Here is a 17,639-nt window from a genome sequence, read left to right on the forward strand (position 1 = left end):
GTTGTACAAAATCTGATGTCCAGTGGAAGCTACACGGATTAAGAGAAAGTCCAGCCTGACGACTGATTACAATATGGCCTATACTGACCATTTTTGAGGTCTGAAGTTGTTCAGTGGTCAGCTGATGCCACATGAAATTTAGAGCTGTGTTCACCTGCAGTGCAGTAAGGATCAGAACCAGGGTGGGTAATGCAAGTACCCATATCCATTCATATGTTCTTTAGTAAGGACCTAAAGAGATAACCTGAAAGCTCCTCTGCTTTTTCTTGCCAAGTATAGTTTATATACATGTTCCATCTCACCAAACTATTAATACCCAAGCTAGTCATTTTTATACACAAACCTCTTATCTTGGACTGCTTCTATTTCCAGGTGCTAGTGAAAGACTACCATATCTTAATGCCTCAAAATCCTCATTGACATAATCCACAGTAAGACTAGCAGTCAAACAAAGCTGCAGTAGTCTGGCTTCCCATGTTTAATATGCTATCAAAAAGAATAGCAGAATTTTGCTTTTATGATTCACAACTTCTGTAGTTATACCACTTTTAACAGAAATAGTGCGTATTAGGAAGCATTGTAAGATTACAGAGCACATACTGTTTGCAAAAGCCAGTATCAAGACAATTAATTCCTTCAAGTATTAGAAATCTCTGTATTGTATGCATTCCCATGGATTTTAACAGTTTCACAAAAACAGGTACTGAATTTTAATGTAAGTTAGGTTAATGCTATAGTGTGAGGCTCCAATACATCTACTATAATAGATGTTGTGTCACAATTAGTGATACAAAAAATCCACACTATCTTACTACCCAAGAGACAGAAGATTTTTGGCATTTCAAGCTTCAAAGAACAGTTTTCAAAAATTCATTTTCAATGCTCCTCCACTCCTAATGTCTACATAGTCATAAGAATATGTCTATCATCAAACTGAGGTTTTAGCCAGCACCAGTAGGTACTTTCAAAACTTACATGCAACTTATAATGAAATAGACTTACTAACTGCTATACACTGGATGAAAAATAGTGTTGATGTATTAAAGCACAGAAAAGAGATTGTAGATATAGGTCTTCAGTAAGTCACATTTGTTACTTAACACACAAATAACAAGTTGGATTCCAAATTTAATCTATCTTAAGACACAAGGCAGGTCTACAGTTACTTTAAACTATGTTGACAGCCAACAGTTATCACTCAATTATAATCCTAGAGAACAGAACCTATCTGAATAACAAAGTTGAGCGCTGTAATACAAACTCTCACCAGTTTAATTACTTCACTACAAAATATCAGTGTCTCAGCAATAATAGATTATTTCTTTCCAGTGTTTTTTACATGGGGACAAGGAAGACATTTGAGTTTTTAAAGCTTAAATTTAGAGATTGCATTTAAAATTACACATCACCCCCAATCTAAGTGAGAGAAGTTTCAAGATAGCAAGCAAGCATTTGGTTAAACATTCAATCTTCCACTGAATTAAAAAAAAGCCAACTGTGTAACTGCTTTTGTCTTTAATAGGGTCAGAAGCTTCCATTACCTCTTGGAACTTTTAGCATTGAAACAAGTTTTGGAAAACAAAAGCTTCCAACAAAACTGTTACCTGAGCATTAATCCTTACCTGCTCCCTGTTCCATTTCCACTAGGGAAGTCATGTACTTTGACAGGAAACTGTTCCATCTGACTGAGGCAATTGTTCATTTTATGGACTAATGCCAACAAAGGTGCATTTTCTAATGGCTCTAATCTTCCAAGGGGTTCTTCTCCAGGAAGCTGAAATATAATCCAGTCTTTTAGTTATGTGCTTGAATTAATCCATCTTAAAACAATTTATACCACAAGTTGTTTAAGGAAAACAAAAAAGGAAGTGAACCACTGCTCTCACTTAAACTAGCAGTATCAGGATGATACGATGACACATAAGTTCATGAAAGACCTGTTTCAAAGAATGCACTCTTCTCTCCTGGTTTCAACCAAAGAGCCCTACAGATTTTAAGCATTCACTCTTAACCATGAGCAATAAACTTCACGGAAGCAGTAGTTACCTACTTTCCTCTCTTCCACTTTAAATTTCTTCCTTTAAAAACAGGACAATCTAGTTTCTTGCAGTATTTAGGACTAAATAGAGCAAGTGATAAGATTACTATCCAAAGTCTTTCCATATCAACTTCTTAAAAGTCAGGAACAACTTTTAAGTTGTTCAAGACTCAGACAATTGGCCGTTTGGGAATTTTTTTCCACTCTTGAGTGGAATTTTCTGTAATTACAGGGTATTCTAAAAAGTTCATGACCTGTAAAGACACCGAACCACGTGGAAGTTGTAGTGTTATACAGCTTAGCCATGAACAAAACATTCTTTCCATACTCCATGTTTAAGTCAAGCTCATTGCTGAACCTCTCGGATGGTCAGGTAAGTACAATTTGAGAGAAAGACAACTAAGAATGACAAAAGAATAAACAAGAAAACTTACTGGAGAAGAAAAAAATACATGAAGAAATCTTTTCAATCTGATATCCCTGCTTACAGCATCTTTCTCACTTTTAGATGTCAAATAAAGCAGCAGTTGTTTAACAAACCCACTATGCTGGATTTCAAATGAGGAGACGTCAGACTCCGAGACAATGCTACGGATTTCTACAAGGCACTCTGTTCCACCATCCACCTGAAAAATATGAAGGTAGTATTTTACTACCCAGGTATTAAGGGCTTAAGAAATACTGGTTTTCCTCCTACTGCATGGAACAGCTCTAAAGGGAGAGAAAAAAGGAAAAGTCTGGAGTGTATAGTAACTCAATACATGCAATGATAGGACAAATAATGTGAGGATAAGCAATTTCTCTGTTCAGGAGGAGACATTACAGGCAACATCTACATTTTCCCCATTTTAAGAGAAATGCAAGGCCCCATTTCTGTCTTATGCAATGTAAAGATAAGCTTCAACCAAATGTTTTTTTTTTAAAATAAAAATTAAGAAATCCCTCAGATTGGTATATATTTCACATGATATCTGTGTGGGAGAGAGGAAGAACGAAAGTTTCGTATTTTAATGATTGCTTAAAATCAAAGCACAGAACATAACTCAGCTGTTCAGCTACTTTAGAAGTTACAGGTTTAGACCATCTATCAAGGATCACAACTGTTTCAGAAGCAAGGCTCAAGTTCTTGAGATTCTAGCAGATCTGGCCCAATCTGTATTTATTCTATCCTTTCAACAAAATGCTACTGTCCTTTTATCCTCCCCTCACCCCCAAAGTTCTTACTACAAACTGTGGTGTTCTTTAGGTATGAAGTCAATCCCTAACACTTAACTGTAAAATTTTTAAATTTGAAATAAAATGGTAAGTGACACATTGCTAGGAATCAAGAATACACTTGTTAATACTCGTCATTTATCATCAGTGATATACATCAGAGCTTATATACCAATTCTAAAACAAATCCCAAACAAACCATTGCAAGTTAAGAAACACTGTATCATCATTTAAGATCACAAAAACTATGCTTAAAATATTTGCCATACTATCTGAAATGGTCAGCTTCCATTTAGCTTCCTCCTAAATACTTCTACTGCTTCCATTCCCAATCCCACTCCAAGCAAGCCTGCCATTTCTAACCTGGAGGTTGAGTTGTTCAGTTGCAGTGCAAAGTCTCTGTAATACATTTAGTGCAGGATTGCTTCCATCCATGTTTTCAGAACTAAAATAACGTTCTACAAATTTATGGGCTTGCTCCTTAATCCAGCCCTTAATTTTTTCTCTGTAAAGAAGCACATAAAAGGCATTCAGCCACACTTAGCATTTGCATACTCCATTATGACAAGTAAACACAGCCAGAGTATCATTTTCCCCATGTTTAATAGCAATCACAGCCAAAAACCCTTCCCTCTTACTCCAACACAGTACAGGTCTATTCTCTACAAATTACATCTTGCACCATTTTTCCCAATTATCCAATTTTTCCGCACCATACTACTTTAAATTATTAAGAGGTTATTTTCTCTACCTTAATTTCTTGATTCTTCTTCCAGAGTTATTTTAACAGTGGTTAAGCTCAAACTTCTTTGATAGGTCATACTTAATCACCTGATGGCTTATCATAAGAAAGTAGCTACGCTTCAAAGTCAACACCATATTACAAGTACTTTGACTTTTTGTGTGTGTACCTGTTATTGGAAATGGTATCCTTGGAAGCAGCCCTTGCAAGACCACTTACTCCTGCTGTTCGTGCTGGTTCAATATTGTTACTGTTGGACTGTGTGCTTAATCTTCCCCATGTTTTAGGATTTAAACTTGCCAAGAAAGAAGATTTAGGAGATTGAGTAGTTGTAGGGCTTTTAGCTGGAGGAGGCACAGACAAAATTAAGAGAATCAATAAAATTTATTACAGCTAGCACTTCTGACAGCTTATAAGCTTACTTTTAAACTTAAAAGGAGACAGAGTATCACGTTTTAAGAATTATTTACCTTGATTGTCTACTTTGTCATCATCTCTTGGAGGAGAGTATTTTGGCCTCCTTGGCCCTCGTTTTGGCAGTCTTTTTCTCTTTAGAACATCACTCAGTCGTCTGTCCAAATTTAAAATAAAGTAACATGTTTCCATCTACCATATTCATATACATACCCATCTCTCAGTTTAAGATGCATCTGCCAGCTATTTCCTCAAGAATTGAGCAAGAGTTCCATCCCATAACAAGGAGGGCACAAGGGAAGAATGAGCTCTGGGAGAATGGGCCTCAACTCTCTTTTAATTGGAAGGACAAAGTGACTACTCCATCCAGAAAGAAGGGGTTTTGCTTGCTGTCACCTTTCTACTATGGGCAGCCAAATATGGCCAGAAGTGCCACTAAAAGGTTCTCATAATTTTCATTTTTTTTATTTGTGTAACCATCTGGTTATTAATTTGAATAAAATTAAAAAGAAAAAAATAATCCATAAATCTCTACTGAATAAACAGCAAAAGACACTAGAAATTTGACCTGCCTCCCCTATTAAAGCCCAAAAAACCACTTTTTCAACAATTTATGTAGTTACTACTCACCAACCCCCACACTTCCCAAGTTCACGTATTTCAATTCTGGTTTAAAGTGAGGTTTCCTTATTATGCCAATATATTAAGACAAACATTTCACCTTTAAAACAAAGGCAAACTGTGTAACACTGAAATAGTTTATTCCTACAAGAGATTTTAATTCTACAAGTGTTCAAATGGTTGCATTCCAACAAAATAACTTAAGGATTTTTCTTCCTCCAGTCTCCAGCAGAAAGGAACCATGCACCACAGCTATCATTTCTCTGAAAGAATCACTCTGTTCTCAAGAGTTACATGAGAGTACAGCTGTTGATCTTGGCATTCTCCAGCCTCTCACTAAACAGCAGATTGTTTCATACCGTTACATTGTAACTATCAGGTCACTAGTCTTTCCTCCAGGCCCCCCCAAACATTTCATACATAATGAATCAAAACTACCATTGATAGCTTCAACACCACTCCATTTTATTTCCTTCCAGGAAAGTACCACAGCAAAATGCAGATGATACTGTAGCAGCCCACGTCAGTCAAGACATAAAAAAAAACCAAACCCAAAACAAAAAACCCAAACCAAAACCACAGCAACAAAATCACCACCACCAAAAAAACCCCAAAACCTCAACAGATTGTTTTTTCACAGCAACACGCACACTTACCCCTGTGGGCTCAGATCCAAAGAATCCTCCCGGCTGTGTTGTAAACTGGGAGAGCCCAAATCTGCAGCTGCATTACTGGCAGCAGTGGCTGTTCCAGTACTTATTGTTGTAGTGGTACCCAGCGTTCCTGATCCATTAGTGCATACTTTTGGTGGGCTTGTTAGCAAAGCCTCCGACTCTGCTAAATTTTTCACTTGGTGCATCACCCCTTTGCAAAAGAAGAAATCTTTGCTTGGTGGGTTGGTTTGGTTGTGGAGGGTTTTTTGTGGGGGGTGGCAGGGACAAACATGTTTGAAAAGATTGAAGGCTGTTACATGAAACTCTGTTTTGATTATGGCAGCACTGGCTCACCCCACCCATCAATGCTAAGTTAGTTTTAAAAGCAGTTCAATCCTTTCTCTTCAAAAAGTTAATCTACACAGTTAAAAAAATAATAATAACAACAGCAGCACAAACTGTAGCTAAAGAAACCCCCAAATCCCCAGTGGATTACAACTTCCTGCCAAAGATTTGTTAGTTTTGTCTGATAAGACTACCCATGTAATTTCAGCAAGCCATCTTCAGCCAGAATTTAAGTTCACTAGCATCTGTAGTAAGCCTGTACAAACTTGTTCCAGATTCAGAAGAAACAAGCTTGTCTCCTCCAGAGTCTTGGTCAGCTCCACCCTAGTCATATGAAGATATATTGTATGGATTTGCCTTTATTATTCAAGAACAATATTAACTTTTTACAGCTTGAGGGGGATGAAGCAGGGGGTAAAGGACATGGATTCTCCACACACACATGCTTTAAAAAACTAAATAAGGAAGTGAAAAGAAAAAAAAAAAACAAGCAATATTTACCTTCTCTTCTGAAGTAAACACTAAAAATATCAGGTAACTTTTGCATTAAAATCTCTGCCATCTGCAGGGCTCCAACTACTATCTTAAGGTCTTGACTTGACAGCATGGAGGCAATATGACTAAAACAGATAATTTATTAGAATTAGGTTCGCCTTTTCATTTTTTGCCTTTTTTTTTTTTTAAAAAAAAAGTCAAGCCAGTTCATGTTGCACATATACTATTAGAGCCTGAAAGCAAACAAATTTCATTGTGCTTTCGTAAAAGCTATAAATAAAAGGACTGATAAAGTCCTCTTCCCACCTAAATCACTTTTACCAAGTTTTAACATGTGGCATAAAAGAAAAGAGTTTTCTTCCTTTAAAGAACATAGTGCTGTGGAACTTGGTACTGCCTTTGATAAACCAGTCAGTTTATTTTCTAATTGCATCCTTTTATCTAGATCCCTAACTTTATGGTATAACATGTCTGAGAGGTTTCATGAACAGAACTTGCCAGTTGAATGCCATGAGAGTCTGTTATGGTTCACATCGTATTACCTCAAAAGTAATTTTTCTTGCCTTCAGAAAAACTTATAGGCAAGTTTTAGAAATCAGGAAAACAGTAAACGTTAATATTAGACATTACTAGCACACACAGCCATATAGGTAATCGAAGTTTCTAATAAGAACACTTAAGAGTTGGCACCTACTGCAAAATTTAAGATGCAAGAAATTCCTGAAGAGCTGGCAGCCTCAACTTTTGGAAAATAAATAAATAATAACTTAAAAGTATAATTTTTCCCCTAAAAAAGACGATTCAAAGTAGTAATCACAAGTTTGAGTTGTAAGCTCAAAATTAGTTTCATTCACAACAGTTAATGAACCCACCTTGAAACAGCATGGTTTTTCAGCACATCCTTCAGAAGTTCAGCATCAGCAAAATAGATTATCCTAAGAATTGCTCTAAGGCACTTGTGTCTAACAGCAGGTCCAGCTGAAGAACTATATACCTCATAAAGAACACCAAACAATGTTTTGATAAAGGATTTTGCCAGTTCTGGATCCTCTTTCATTAGTTGTGCTCGAGCATCATCCTTCTTCAATTCTGAATGTCCACCTGTGAGAAATTGTGCACCAAATCACTACAGAGTTCTTTGTACCTCTGCTCTGATGATCACTTTCTTTTGTTAAAGCTGAATTAGTTTAGCTCTTGAATTGAAAAGATATAATTAAAGAACCAGAAGTCAAACTGATGGCAAGAGCATAGGTACAAATCCTCCTCTTTCAAGGAGTCAAATCTTTTTTCTTTATTTTTCTTATTTATTTCTGTACGGTAGTAATAAGGCCTCACACAGTCTTCGTTAAATAAAAGAGCTGTATGAACAAAACTGTTTCAGAAAGTCCCAGGTCAGGAACACCCTCAGTTCCCCCCCAAAGTAATGCATTTTCAGTTCCCAGGAAAAGTTTACACGTTAAAAAGAATACATTTCAATAGTTTGAGTTTTGTTGTAAAGTTGTCTTCATTCACGTAAATCAGAGTAGTCTGGTGTTTCACAGAAACCATAAGAAATACATTAGCTAAGTAGCAGACTGTTGCATAACCCAGCATAAATTAGTCATAGAGACACCAGGTGTCTCCTAGGCTGTACTTACTAGTGTTTGTATTGGCTAAAGGGTTTGGTTTTCGCTGAATGGCACGTGCTGTTCCAGTATCCTCATTTATTTGCTGCATAGAGTTAAAATCAATAGTATAGACACGCCCAAGTGTAGACAGGCTTATCTCATCCTCACCAACCTGATGAGCTGCCTAAAAACAAGGAAGAAGTTAAAGTTAGGAAATCCCTAACAAATAAGAATCTATATGAAAGGTGAAGAGAGGGGCAACACAGTAGGAAAAACAACGACCGACAGAAATATAATACAAACAATGATTAAGCCGTTCACCCATTACTGAATACCAAAACAGCACAATATTACGGCAGGAGGTTTGAGGAAACTCATGTGTTGCTTACTCAGGAAGAATAAGGCTGATATTTTCAAAGCTGTACAAGAAAGGACTCAGTCCCCTATACAACCCCACAGGTATTTAGAAAACATCACCACACAAGCACGCGGAATTGCTACCTCTATTATTCGACTATCAATCCTGTTATAGGGATGCCAGAGACCCCTGTCATCTCGCCATTGCCATATTGCACCATCTGTATTTTGCGCATTTCCTTTCTTCAGCATAGTATCAACAGCAAAGATTCCCTCTTTTGGCAGGCAAGGCATCAGTTCACTGTAAAGAACATTAAAACAGTATTTTACTAGAAGTATACAATGAAGTCCATCTAAGCTGAAAACTGCCTTCATTTTTGAGAAGTTAAGAACTTCAACATACCAACCAGACCCAAAAGCTAGGACTGCATAACTTACCAGATAAGAGAAGTAAGCTCATAAAGTTCTTGAGGACTTCGTGGAACAAGGTCAATTTGTTCTTGACAACTCCCATTTGAGGCTCCGCAAAGGAGGAAGTGAAGCGTTTCTGCAATATCTATACAAATTATTATTAATGAGATTGCCTATATCAAAATATGGATTCCATTTGGTGTTGGACACCATGCAGAAGAGATAGCTGCTGCCCAAAGCAAACAGAGTAGACAGTAAGACAACAGCCATCTCTGAACATTTTAAGAAATGTGTTTGTTCTCAGGTCTGAGGTTTGTGGGGTTTTGGGGTTTTTTTCAGGACATCTCGGGGGGGAAATATCTCTCAATAATACAGGGCACAGAAGAAAACAGGGGAACATACAGGGCAGTGGAAGTGACAAGTCAAAATTTACAAGATGCAAAGAAGAAAACGAGTGAGAACTAAGACAGCTACACAACAGTTACTTTTCTTAATGTTTTCCCTTAGAAAAAGGCCTTAAATCACATATTTCCTCCACCTGATAAAGATTACAAAAATAATTATTCAACATGTGTTGGAATGAGACTAACTTGTACCTTGTGCAGCTAATACAGACTCAAAATTAGGCGAGCATTCCAGTGACAACAGCTGGAGACAGGAAAGGGGAGAAAAACCCCTCAGGAAGAAAAGAAACTTTCAACAACATTAACTAAATTCTGTATCCCAGGGGAATCATATTAAGAGCGAAAAATAGAAAGAACACAGTATTTGTATAATCAAGTGCACAGAGTTCCACACAGACTGTAGGCATTAACTTAATTAGGTCCCCCAGAATATGAAAGAGTAAGAACTTACTTTGCTTCATAAGTTGAACTGCAAGTGTAGGGCAATTGGAGCACATTAAGGAAAACATGCGCACCACCATGATGAACATTCCTGAGCTCAGGATAGGAGGCGTCACTACCAAGAGTTGCTGGATATTTGTTAACAAGTCCTTGGAAGCAACCTGCTGGAGCAAGTTCTTCAGGAGGGAACAGTAAAATTGAAAATGTTAGTCTGACTTTGAAAGGTAAGCCCTTAGAAGAAACAGAGAGGGAAGCAGGAAATAAAAATCCTCTCCCTTACCTCCTCATGCTGGAAGTTGTCCACTAGCCGTGCAAAACAGAGACAAGTGCTTTCAACAGACTTTTTGTCCTATTATAAAAAAATAAAGTATTTGTTTGAATTAAAGTATTTTAACTTGCATTAGGTTATCCTGTCATTTTGAGGCATTCATAAAATTTCTCCAAAAAGGCCAGCTGAATCACATTTTACAGAATATTACAGCTCTGAATTTTGAATTTATTGATACAGTCCAAGCTGACCTTCTGAGATGGCTGTGCTCCTGCATGCTCCCTGGGAAACACCTCACACTTGCAACATAAAATACCTTAAGAGATGAATAAATAGATCGACAATATCCTTTTTGGATTCTACAAGGAGGAAATGAAAGGGAAGAGAGCTACAACACCAAAGCAACAGAGATATAGATAATAAGCAGGAGTGAAGGCTACTGTTCTACAGACTACATGAAGCCTGATTTTTGTATCATGCAGTACAGCCAAGACAGCAAATCCAAAGACACCAAAATAGTAAAGATTGCTCTAAAGATAGCTCTAGTTAAAAGTTCATTGAAACACTCAAAAAAGTTCATCTGAACATAATAAAACACTTGTACTGGAAGAGTGGTTGAACACTGGAAGAGGTTGCCCGGAGAGCTTAAGTCTCCATCCCTTGAGATATTTAAAACAAACAAAAAAACCACTTAGTTATCTAGTACTAAGCCCCTGCTTGTAAAGTCCCTTCCAACCTCAACTATTCTGTTAAGAGCTAACTCAAGATTTTTTTTTTTCCCCAGAAAAATTCCACTTCAACATTTCTTGAAATCTTACTTTTGTGGGCTGTAGCTTCTCTTCACAGAGCAGGAGTTAGTACTTGTCCCTACTACTGCTGAGAATGGGGTTTCCTGTTTCCAGAGCACCATCTAAAGCTGCCATTTGACTTCTGCGAAACTGCCTCAAAGATTCAGGTAGTGTCTCAGCAAGATGATGTTGGCAGAATTAAGAATAGCACAACAATGCACAAAAACGTTACCCGGAAGCTTCCATTTAGTTGCATTTGTTAAGGAACAGAATAATCTCTCCTTTTTCACCTCTTTAACAGGGATCTGCCAACCAAGCAGTATGTCCAAATCTCTTTTGGTGCAATAGTCATTTTGAGTGCTCATTTATGAGCATAGCAGCATTGCAGGATAGGCAGATCTTGGGAGCCCCATGATTTAGGATTCATCACTTCAAACTATTGTGCAAGAGTAGGAACTTCCTTTTTAAAGAGCCCTAAGCCCTCCCAAAAAGTCAAATCAGAAAAAAAACCCACAAAAATTGAAACTGAAGCTTTTCCAAGTTTGAAGTGGGAGGGAACCTTGCAACCCATTTGTTAAGATAAAAGAAAATAATGTTACCGGATTTCCTCTTACTAATGGGCAACAAGGACTACAAAGCCACTATTACTCATGCTCTGAGTTAAAGTATCTCATTTATCTCATTTTACAAAATTAATAGGAGTGTCATGAACCCTTACAGCACGTTTACAAAAAACCAAAAGGTCCATATGCACGTTAGAATATCACAACTTGACAGTATAGAGCTTTAAGGCAATTATCACATTGCAAAAGGCAAGTAATACACAGTAAAGAACTAGACATCTGGAGGCAACTTTATACTACTTTCAGGTCAAAATTAGAACTTATCGTTTTATAATAGCTTCTTACCTGATGGGTTAACCTTTGTGTAAGCAGTGGCAAAGAGTCTGCCACAAAGTGAAACTCATCAGGTGTTATACTCTGGCAGCAGTTGGCAGCAATAGCTAGTGCATTCCTCTGTGCATTTATACTGAAGAATTCCAGATACAGCAAACAGTCTGCCAACCCACCCTATAATAAAATAAACAAACATTTCCACTCTCAGTACTGCTAAAATCACAGAAACTTGTTTTCTTATTTCATCTTCACAGAAGATCACCGATATGTAGAACTGGTAGAGGTAGAAGTGCTTTCTTTTTTACTTACTGCCTGCAGAATGGCTTTACTATGCCTGCGTGATAACATCTCCAGGGCTGTAAGCGCCTGCTCTGCCACATCAATGCACTGAATAACTTGCAACTACAAGAAAACAAGAAAGCTGGTAAATCAATTTCTAAACCAGTTTGTAAAAATAATCTTCATTAACACCTGGACAGTTAGCCAGTACTAAGACACATATGCTAATGCAGCTGCACTGCTAGCTGTAATCAAGCTAGCCAATTTAAGGCTAGATCAGCTATATAGCTACTTCAAGAGTTAATCAGTCTGTGAAACTACACAGTATCTTTGCAATATCAATCAGACAAGAAGTTCCCAGTGAATCAGATAGTGCTTTTCAGTAAGGGTGTGAACAAAGAGTAAACCTGTTTTTAAAAGCTTCTCTTGCATTATGCATTATCTTGTAAGCTATGAAAAGAAAACATTATCTTAATGATATATCCTAAAGTTAAAACAAAAGATAAAATCCCCTCAGATTAGTTTAACACTGTTTTGATTTCGTTTTACCTTTTCCAAGAAGACAGGAATTGCATCTACCACTACAGCTGATGATCTCGGAAGTGCTTCCATCATATATGTTAAGGCCCGACATGCATGGTTCATCTATTAAATATACAGAGATTTGGTTTTAAGTTCAGATGATACATTTTTGTATCTCAAAGAATTTCTAAAACATTTCAAATCACTTACAATGTCAAAGTTGTGCTCCATCTGCAACAGTGTTATCTGTATTTTAAAAAAAGTATTGTTAGTTTAGTAAAAAGCATCTGGGTAACAACATAAAAAAGGGGCTCAAATCAGTATCATAGCTTTTGACTCAGGACTTGGAAAGTTGCTAAGAGTTTCAAAAGAGCCACTACCTGTTCTTGAGATATTAAAGAATTAATAGGACTATCAAAATTTAGCAAAACTCAAAAGCAAACAAGGAGAAACAGATACACATATGCACACATACATATAATATAAAATATAAATAAAGAATATTTAATTTAAGCAAGAGAGAGTGAAATATTATATCCTCCAAGAGAAATATGAGATTTAATCTTTACCAAAGCTGGTACAACACTCTTGACTGGAAATCCTCCTAAAGTTTCTTCATTTCCCATGACCAGCAGCTGGCACATCTCAATCACTGCCTGTAGTTGCTGACTTTCATCAGTGGCTTGGAGACCTTGTAAAAGTTGTTGGGCTTTAGAACCTAGATATCCAGAAAAAAAGATTAGGAAAGAAGATATTAGAAAACATGAGTGTTCAAGGGAACTGTTAATGCTATACTTCTGCCAGAGTAGAAGACCAGAGATAGTTTGTTTTCCTCTGTACTTGTAGTTTCACTTCCTTCCCCTGTCATAGAAAGGTGGGGATAGGAAAGGGAGGCAAAAATATCACTTCTGGCTGTCTTTCTAGTGCAGACTGGTCAGCACAGGGAATCCACCACACTGCTCACCATAGCCATCTTGCCAACCTACAGCAGGTACCAGAACCCACACCACTCCACCTTTATAAAGCAACAGACTTATCAACACACCCCCTGGATAATAAAGCACATGGAGTATCCATGAGACCCCATCCTTTTCTTGGCAGACAGTGTAACAGAAGCCAGAGTTAGACTAGAAGATATGCATCTTATCCAGCTGCATAATGCAGACATGGTGGAACAAGTCTAAGGACCCATGTTCTCACTGACACACTGTCTGAAAGAAATGCTTTCTGACTGAAACCTAAGACACTTTTGACAGTATAAACAACATACCTTAGAACGGACATCTACTAATAGTTTTAAAGCTAAAAGCTACCAAAAAACCCAAGGGGGTTGAAGAGGTCTTTTGTTAAGCAGCCCATCATGCAAAAGAAAAAGATAAGGAAGGGGTGAAAAGGCAAGAACCCTCCCTTCCCCACCTAGAAGGGAACATTAAGATGCCCCCCCCCCCCCAAAAAATAAAAGAAAAGAAATACGGCCAAAGCAAATTTCTCTTCCTTATAGGAAGACAAGCAAATTAATATTGTTGACCAGTGGTCTAGTACTATCATGACATACATGTTGGAGGTTTGTAAAATATTGTATTAAACTATGAAGCTAATACAAGTATCAGAATTTACTAGTGACTGAATTCTACTAGTCTGGAAGTGGAAAGAATTAAGTCAAATTAGACAAACTTTGCTTACTAGCTCCACTTCCAATTGTCCTGTGGAAGAGCTGCGACATCCGAGGACCAAGAGGGCCAAACAGGTGAGGAGGAAGACCCCTAGCCTCTAATAGAGCTAAAAGCAAACAGAGGATAACAGCCATTGTCAAAGCTTCTACACATAATTTTTTTTAAAAAGCTTAAATTCCATGATGCTGTAATTTAAGAATACTAGAATTTTGATGCTTTAAGAGGAGTTAGGATTAGATGACTGCAGCTACCTTGATTTCTAAAAAACACCAAAAAGATGACCTTCAGGGAACAAATAACTCGTTTTTATATGCATCAGAGCATTAAGGCCCTTTAAGAAGTCACCCACTGAGTTTCCAGAGTTATATATTTCACAGAAGAAATCTGGTCTAATAAATTGTTGTAAGTCTAGATCTAGACTAGCAGATACACCAGACTGTAGTTTCAAATCTGAACTCAAACTACATAAAACAGGTTAAGCTTATCTTCACATTTTCAGGAACCGAATGGCACTATTAATCTAAAAAAATGACACTGAAAAAAGTTCAAAGCTTTATTTGGTGATGAGGAGAGGGAAGAACTCTGCTAGATATTAGGGGTTTATTTGATTTTGTTTTTAAAAACTTTTTCAGTAGCGTTACTTAAGCTAGACTAAGTGGGTGTTTCTGATTTTTATTGTAGCAACCATGACTACTGCTGATCAATACAATATAAATTAATAGTAAAAACCAATTTAGCTCAATATTCCTAATGCATACCTATGCTTACTAAGGACTATAAACAACTGGTAGTGACACAGCACTCATTTCAACATTAAATATCCAGATTAACCAAAACGTGTAATTTGGAAGTAAGATCATGATCTCAGAACTCCTTGCAATGTAGTGGCAAAATCATTAAAACAGTTGCAGGACATGCAAACTGAGTTGATACCTGTCTGTACTCTCAGGTTTTGAGAAAGCTGAATCCTTTAGCCCAAGCACAAAAGCAAGCATTTTAAGAACATTTAGATTTTGTCTGGTCATCAAAGCTTACAGCAACGTGGCCATCAATGACAAGCACAAAAAAATGTTATCCAGAAGCAGGCAGAGTAACAGTAGGCCTAACCTGGCCTGTCAACTGAAAACATTCTTCCAAAGACTTGTTCTCATATTTGAGCTTACACACTTAAGAAGACTGAGTTGTCAATTCTCTCCCCTCACCTCCTCCTGAAAAATCATCAATAGCAGTGTATTATACCCCATGTAAATGAGTAAGGACACTATGCCACCCACTCCAGACATTATTTCCAAGTTCTTGCATCATTACTGAATTAAGGCTTGTAACTCCATACTTCGGAATTACTGTAAGCAAAGCAAAATGTTCACAGTCAGAGAAACAAAATACAGCCTTCCCACTACATATAACACAGAATTTGGGTAGGTATGGCTATTTATAGGCTGCAAACAAAAAATGAATGGTAAATTAATAACAACTTTTATACCTTGTAGTCTTCCCATCTCAGAATCATCTGACTCGCTTTCTCCAGAGGTTGTCATACCTACAGCCCCAGCAACAGAACTAGAAGCTAAAGAAATAAAATAGAGGTTAATGCAAGTTACAGTGCCTTTAAAGCTACAAAATTCATATCAATCCACCATCAAGGAAAGTGTCCACCATCAGAAGAGTGCTCTGCATTTAACATTGCCACCATCATACTTCTGGACAATTGTCATTTTCAATAGACCAGCCTACAGGTCTAATACTTTCCAAAAGCTCAAGAGAGAGGTTGTATCAACAAAAGATAATGGGGGGAGGGGGCATGGGGAGGAATACAGCTAGATCAGCAAATTACCTTTCAGACAGATTTACCTACATCCTTAGTAAATTTATGCTTTTCTTAATTGAGTGTTATGCTGCACTTTGTTTCCATTAATTTTGATTTTTTGTACTGATGTAGCTAATTTTAGGTGAGCAACACTGGAGATTTTCTACAATCCAGCATAATCACTGGAAAGCTCATTTGAAGTCACTACTGATTAGGACCAGATGATAAAATTAAGTACCATTTAATAGGACTGTGCAAGTAAGAATATTTATCTTGGTTACAGATTTCTCCAGTACAGACATGCTTGCAATTTCAACAGAAAGCTTGTAGAATATTTATGAGTAGTTACAAAAGAGCTTTTACAGGTAAATGCATGCCTTCTGTATTCTGAACAGTTTGATGTCTCTTCAGTTATCAGTACAGTAATTTATGTAGCATCAGCTGAACTTATATTCAAAAAAAAAAAAAGGTAGATGCCTAAAAACTGAAGTCTACTTAATTGGACATAGTATGTACCAGATAAGCAAGAGGTCAGTTCAAAAGTAAAGGTCCCTCTCAAAAATCTTCCAGAATTATTTACCAGCTGTACCAGCTTAAGTAATTTCTCCCCAAACTTAATCTATTTAATTATTTTTAAATGCAAAGAAGTTTATATCAGGAACTATACTAAAAATGCTTCAGCTGGAATTTCTTACCTGCAGCTCCCTGGGGAGCCTCATCTGTACGTGCAGCTGAAGAGTTAACTCCATCCTGGTTGTTGTCAGGATCAGCCATCTTCTCCTGTCGACGAGCTTCAGCTGCTCCTCTTTTGCCCAGGCCAGAGCCTCGCCGACTAAAGATTCAAAACACAAAGTTTCAGACCTTACAAACTAAGACAAGAGATTTATTAATGTGAGATACTCTAAACCACATAACATTTATGTAGATCACTATCACAAAGTTGCAGAAACTAACAGATTCACATAAGAATCAGTCTTTATGAAATTATCCAACTCTTCTTTACCCTCCTTGCACCATACCACAGCAGTGATTTGTTTATACTAATGCATTATAGCTAGGTCCTTACATTATACCCTTCAAGACAAAGCAGTCTGCTAAAATATAATAGTCAAAATGAGCAAGAATAAAGTGACTGTTAGTTACAAACCACGTACACATTCAAGAAGTCTTATGACAGAATAACTATCTTTACAGGAAGTTCTGAACTACTAAAAGCACAGAGAACTCTGATGTTCAGCTTGGTTTTCAGTGCCATAACAAGTTTGAAGGCACAAGCCTTTTTAAAATTTGCTTTTTTAAACATTGTCATCACTACTACAAATATATATGCCTACAAAGTAAACAGTCAAATTCAAATGCACACTTGACAACAGAATCAGACTTCAGAAGCTTTTTTTTATGGCAGGGAAGAGGGAAAAGAAATTGTGCTGGAACTAATAAATGCAGTTTTGGCATAAGAAGAAAAAAATAAAGCTTGTTAAGCTTCATAAGTGTAGCTTCAGAATATACACAACTACAAAAATTTTCTTCATCACAGGACACATTTAGTCTCCCCTCCCATTTAATCTACCAGCTGTTTAAAATTATTAATTCAGGACTAATTTTCCCCCACATCAGAAAGAATATTAAGTACTTAGACATTTGTAGTGTTGTTCAGATGCAG

General features: G+C 37.1%; 1 protein-coding gene across 6 annotated transcripts in view; it reads right to left on the bottom strand.

Annotated features, from left to right (window-relative positions):
* TRIP12 (thyroid hormone receptor interactor 12) overlaps nucleotides 1-17,639 on the bottom strand; it is an 81,017-nt gene that overhangs the window by 17,399 nt on the left and 45,979 nt on the right. For 5 of the 6 annotated variants that reach the window (XM_069792188.1, XM_069792186.1, XM_069792183.1 and 2 more), the window contains 21 exons: nucleotides 16,672-16,808; nucleotides 15,653-15,736; nucleotides 14,180-14,275; nucleotides 13,066-13,214; nucleotides 12,707-12,742; nucleotides 12,524-12,619; nucleotides 12,005-12,097; nucleotides 11,708-11,869; nucleotides 10,024-10,092; nucleotides 9,754-9,919; nucleotides 8,926-9,043; nucleotides 8,632-8,788; nucleotides 8,161-8,314; nucleotides 7,396-7,624; nucleotides 6,530-6,648; nucleotides 5,687-5,894; nucleotides 4,466-4,566; nucleotides 4,165-4,339; nucleotides 3,617-3,758; nucleotides 2,473-2,664; nucleotides 1,623-1,774 (listed from right to left, as the gene is read on the bottom strand). In XM_069792188.1, coding sequence (XP_069648289.1) covers nucleotides 1,623-1,774; nucleotides 2,473-2,664; nucleotides 3,617-3,758; nucleotides 4,165-4,339; nucleotides 4,466-4,566; nucleotides 5,687-5,894; nucleotides 6,530-6,648; nucleotides 7,396-7,624; nucleotides 8,161-8,314; nucleotides 8,632-8,788; nucleotides 8,926-9,043; nucleotides 9,754-9,919; nucleotides 10,024-10,092; nucleotides 11,708-11,869; nucleotides 12,005-12,097; nucleotides 12,524-12,619; nucleotides 12,707-12,742; nucleotides 13,066-13,214; nucleotides 14,180-14,275; nucleotides 15,653-15,736; nucleotides 16,672-16,808 — 2,835 coding nt within the window. The remainder of the gene's footprint in view (nucleotides 1-1,622; nucleotides 1,775-2,472; nucleotides 2,665-3,616; nucleotides 3,759-4,164; nucleotides 4,340-4,465; nucleotides 4,567-5,686; nucleotides 5,895-6,529; nucleotides 6,649-7,395; nucleotides 7,625-8,160; nucleotides 8,315-8,631; nucleotides 8,789-8,925; nucleotides 9,044-9,753; nucleotides 9,920-10,023; nucleotides 10,093-11,707; nucleotides 11,870-12,004; nucleotides 12,098-12,523; nucleotides 12,620-12,706; nucleotides 12,743-13,065; nucleotides 13,215-14,179; nucleotides 14,276-15,652; nucleotides 15,737-16,671; nucleotides 16,809-17,639) is intronic. The other variant, XM_069792185.1, reaches the window with a different exon arrangement.

Source organism: Haliaeetus albicilla, chromosome 9 (assembly GCF_947461875.1).
Source record: "Haliaeetus albicilla chromosome 9, bHalAlb1.1, whole genome shotgun sequence".
Classification (NCBI taxonomy): Eukaryota; Metazoa; Chordata; class Aves; order Accipitriformes; family Accipitridae; genus Haliaeetus; species Haliaeetus albicilla.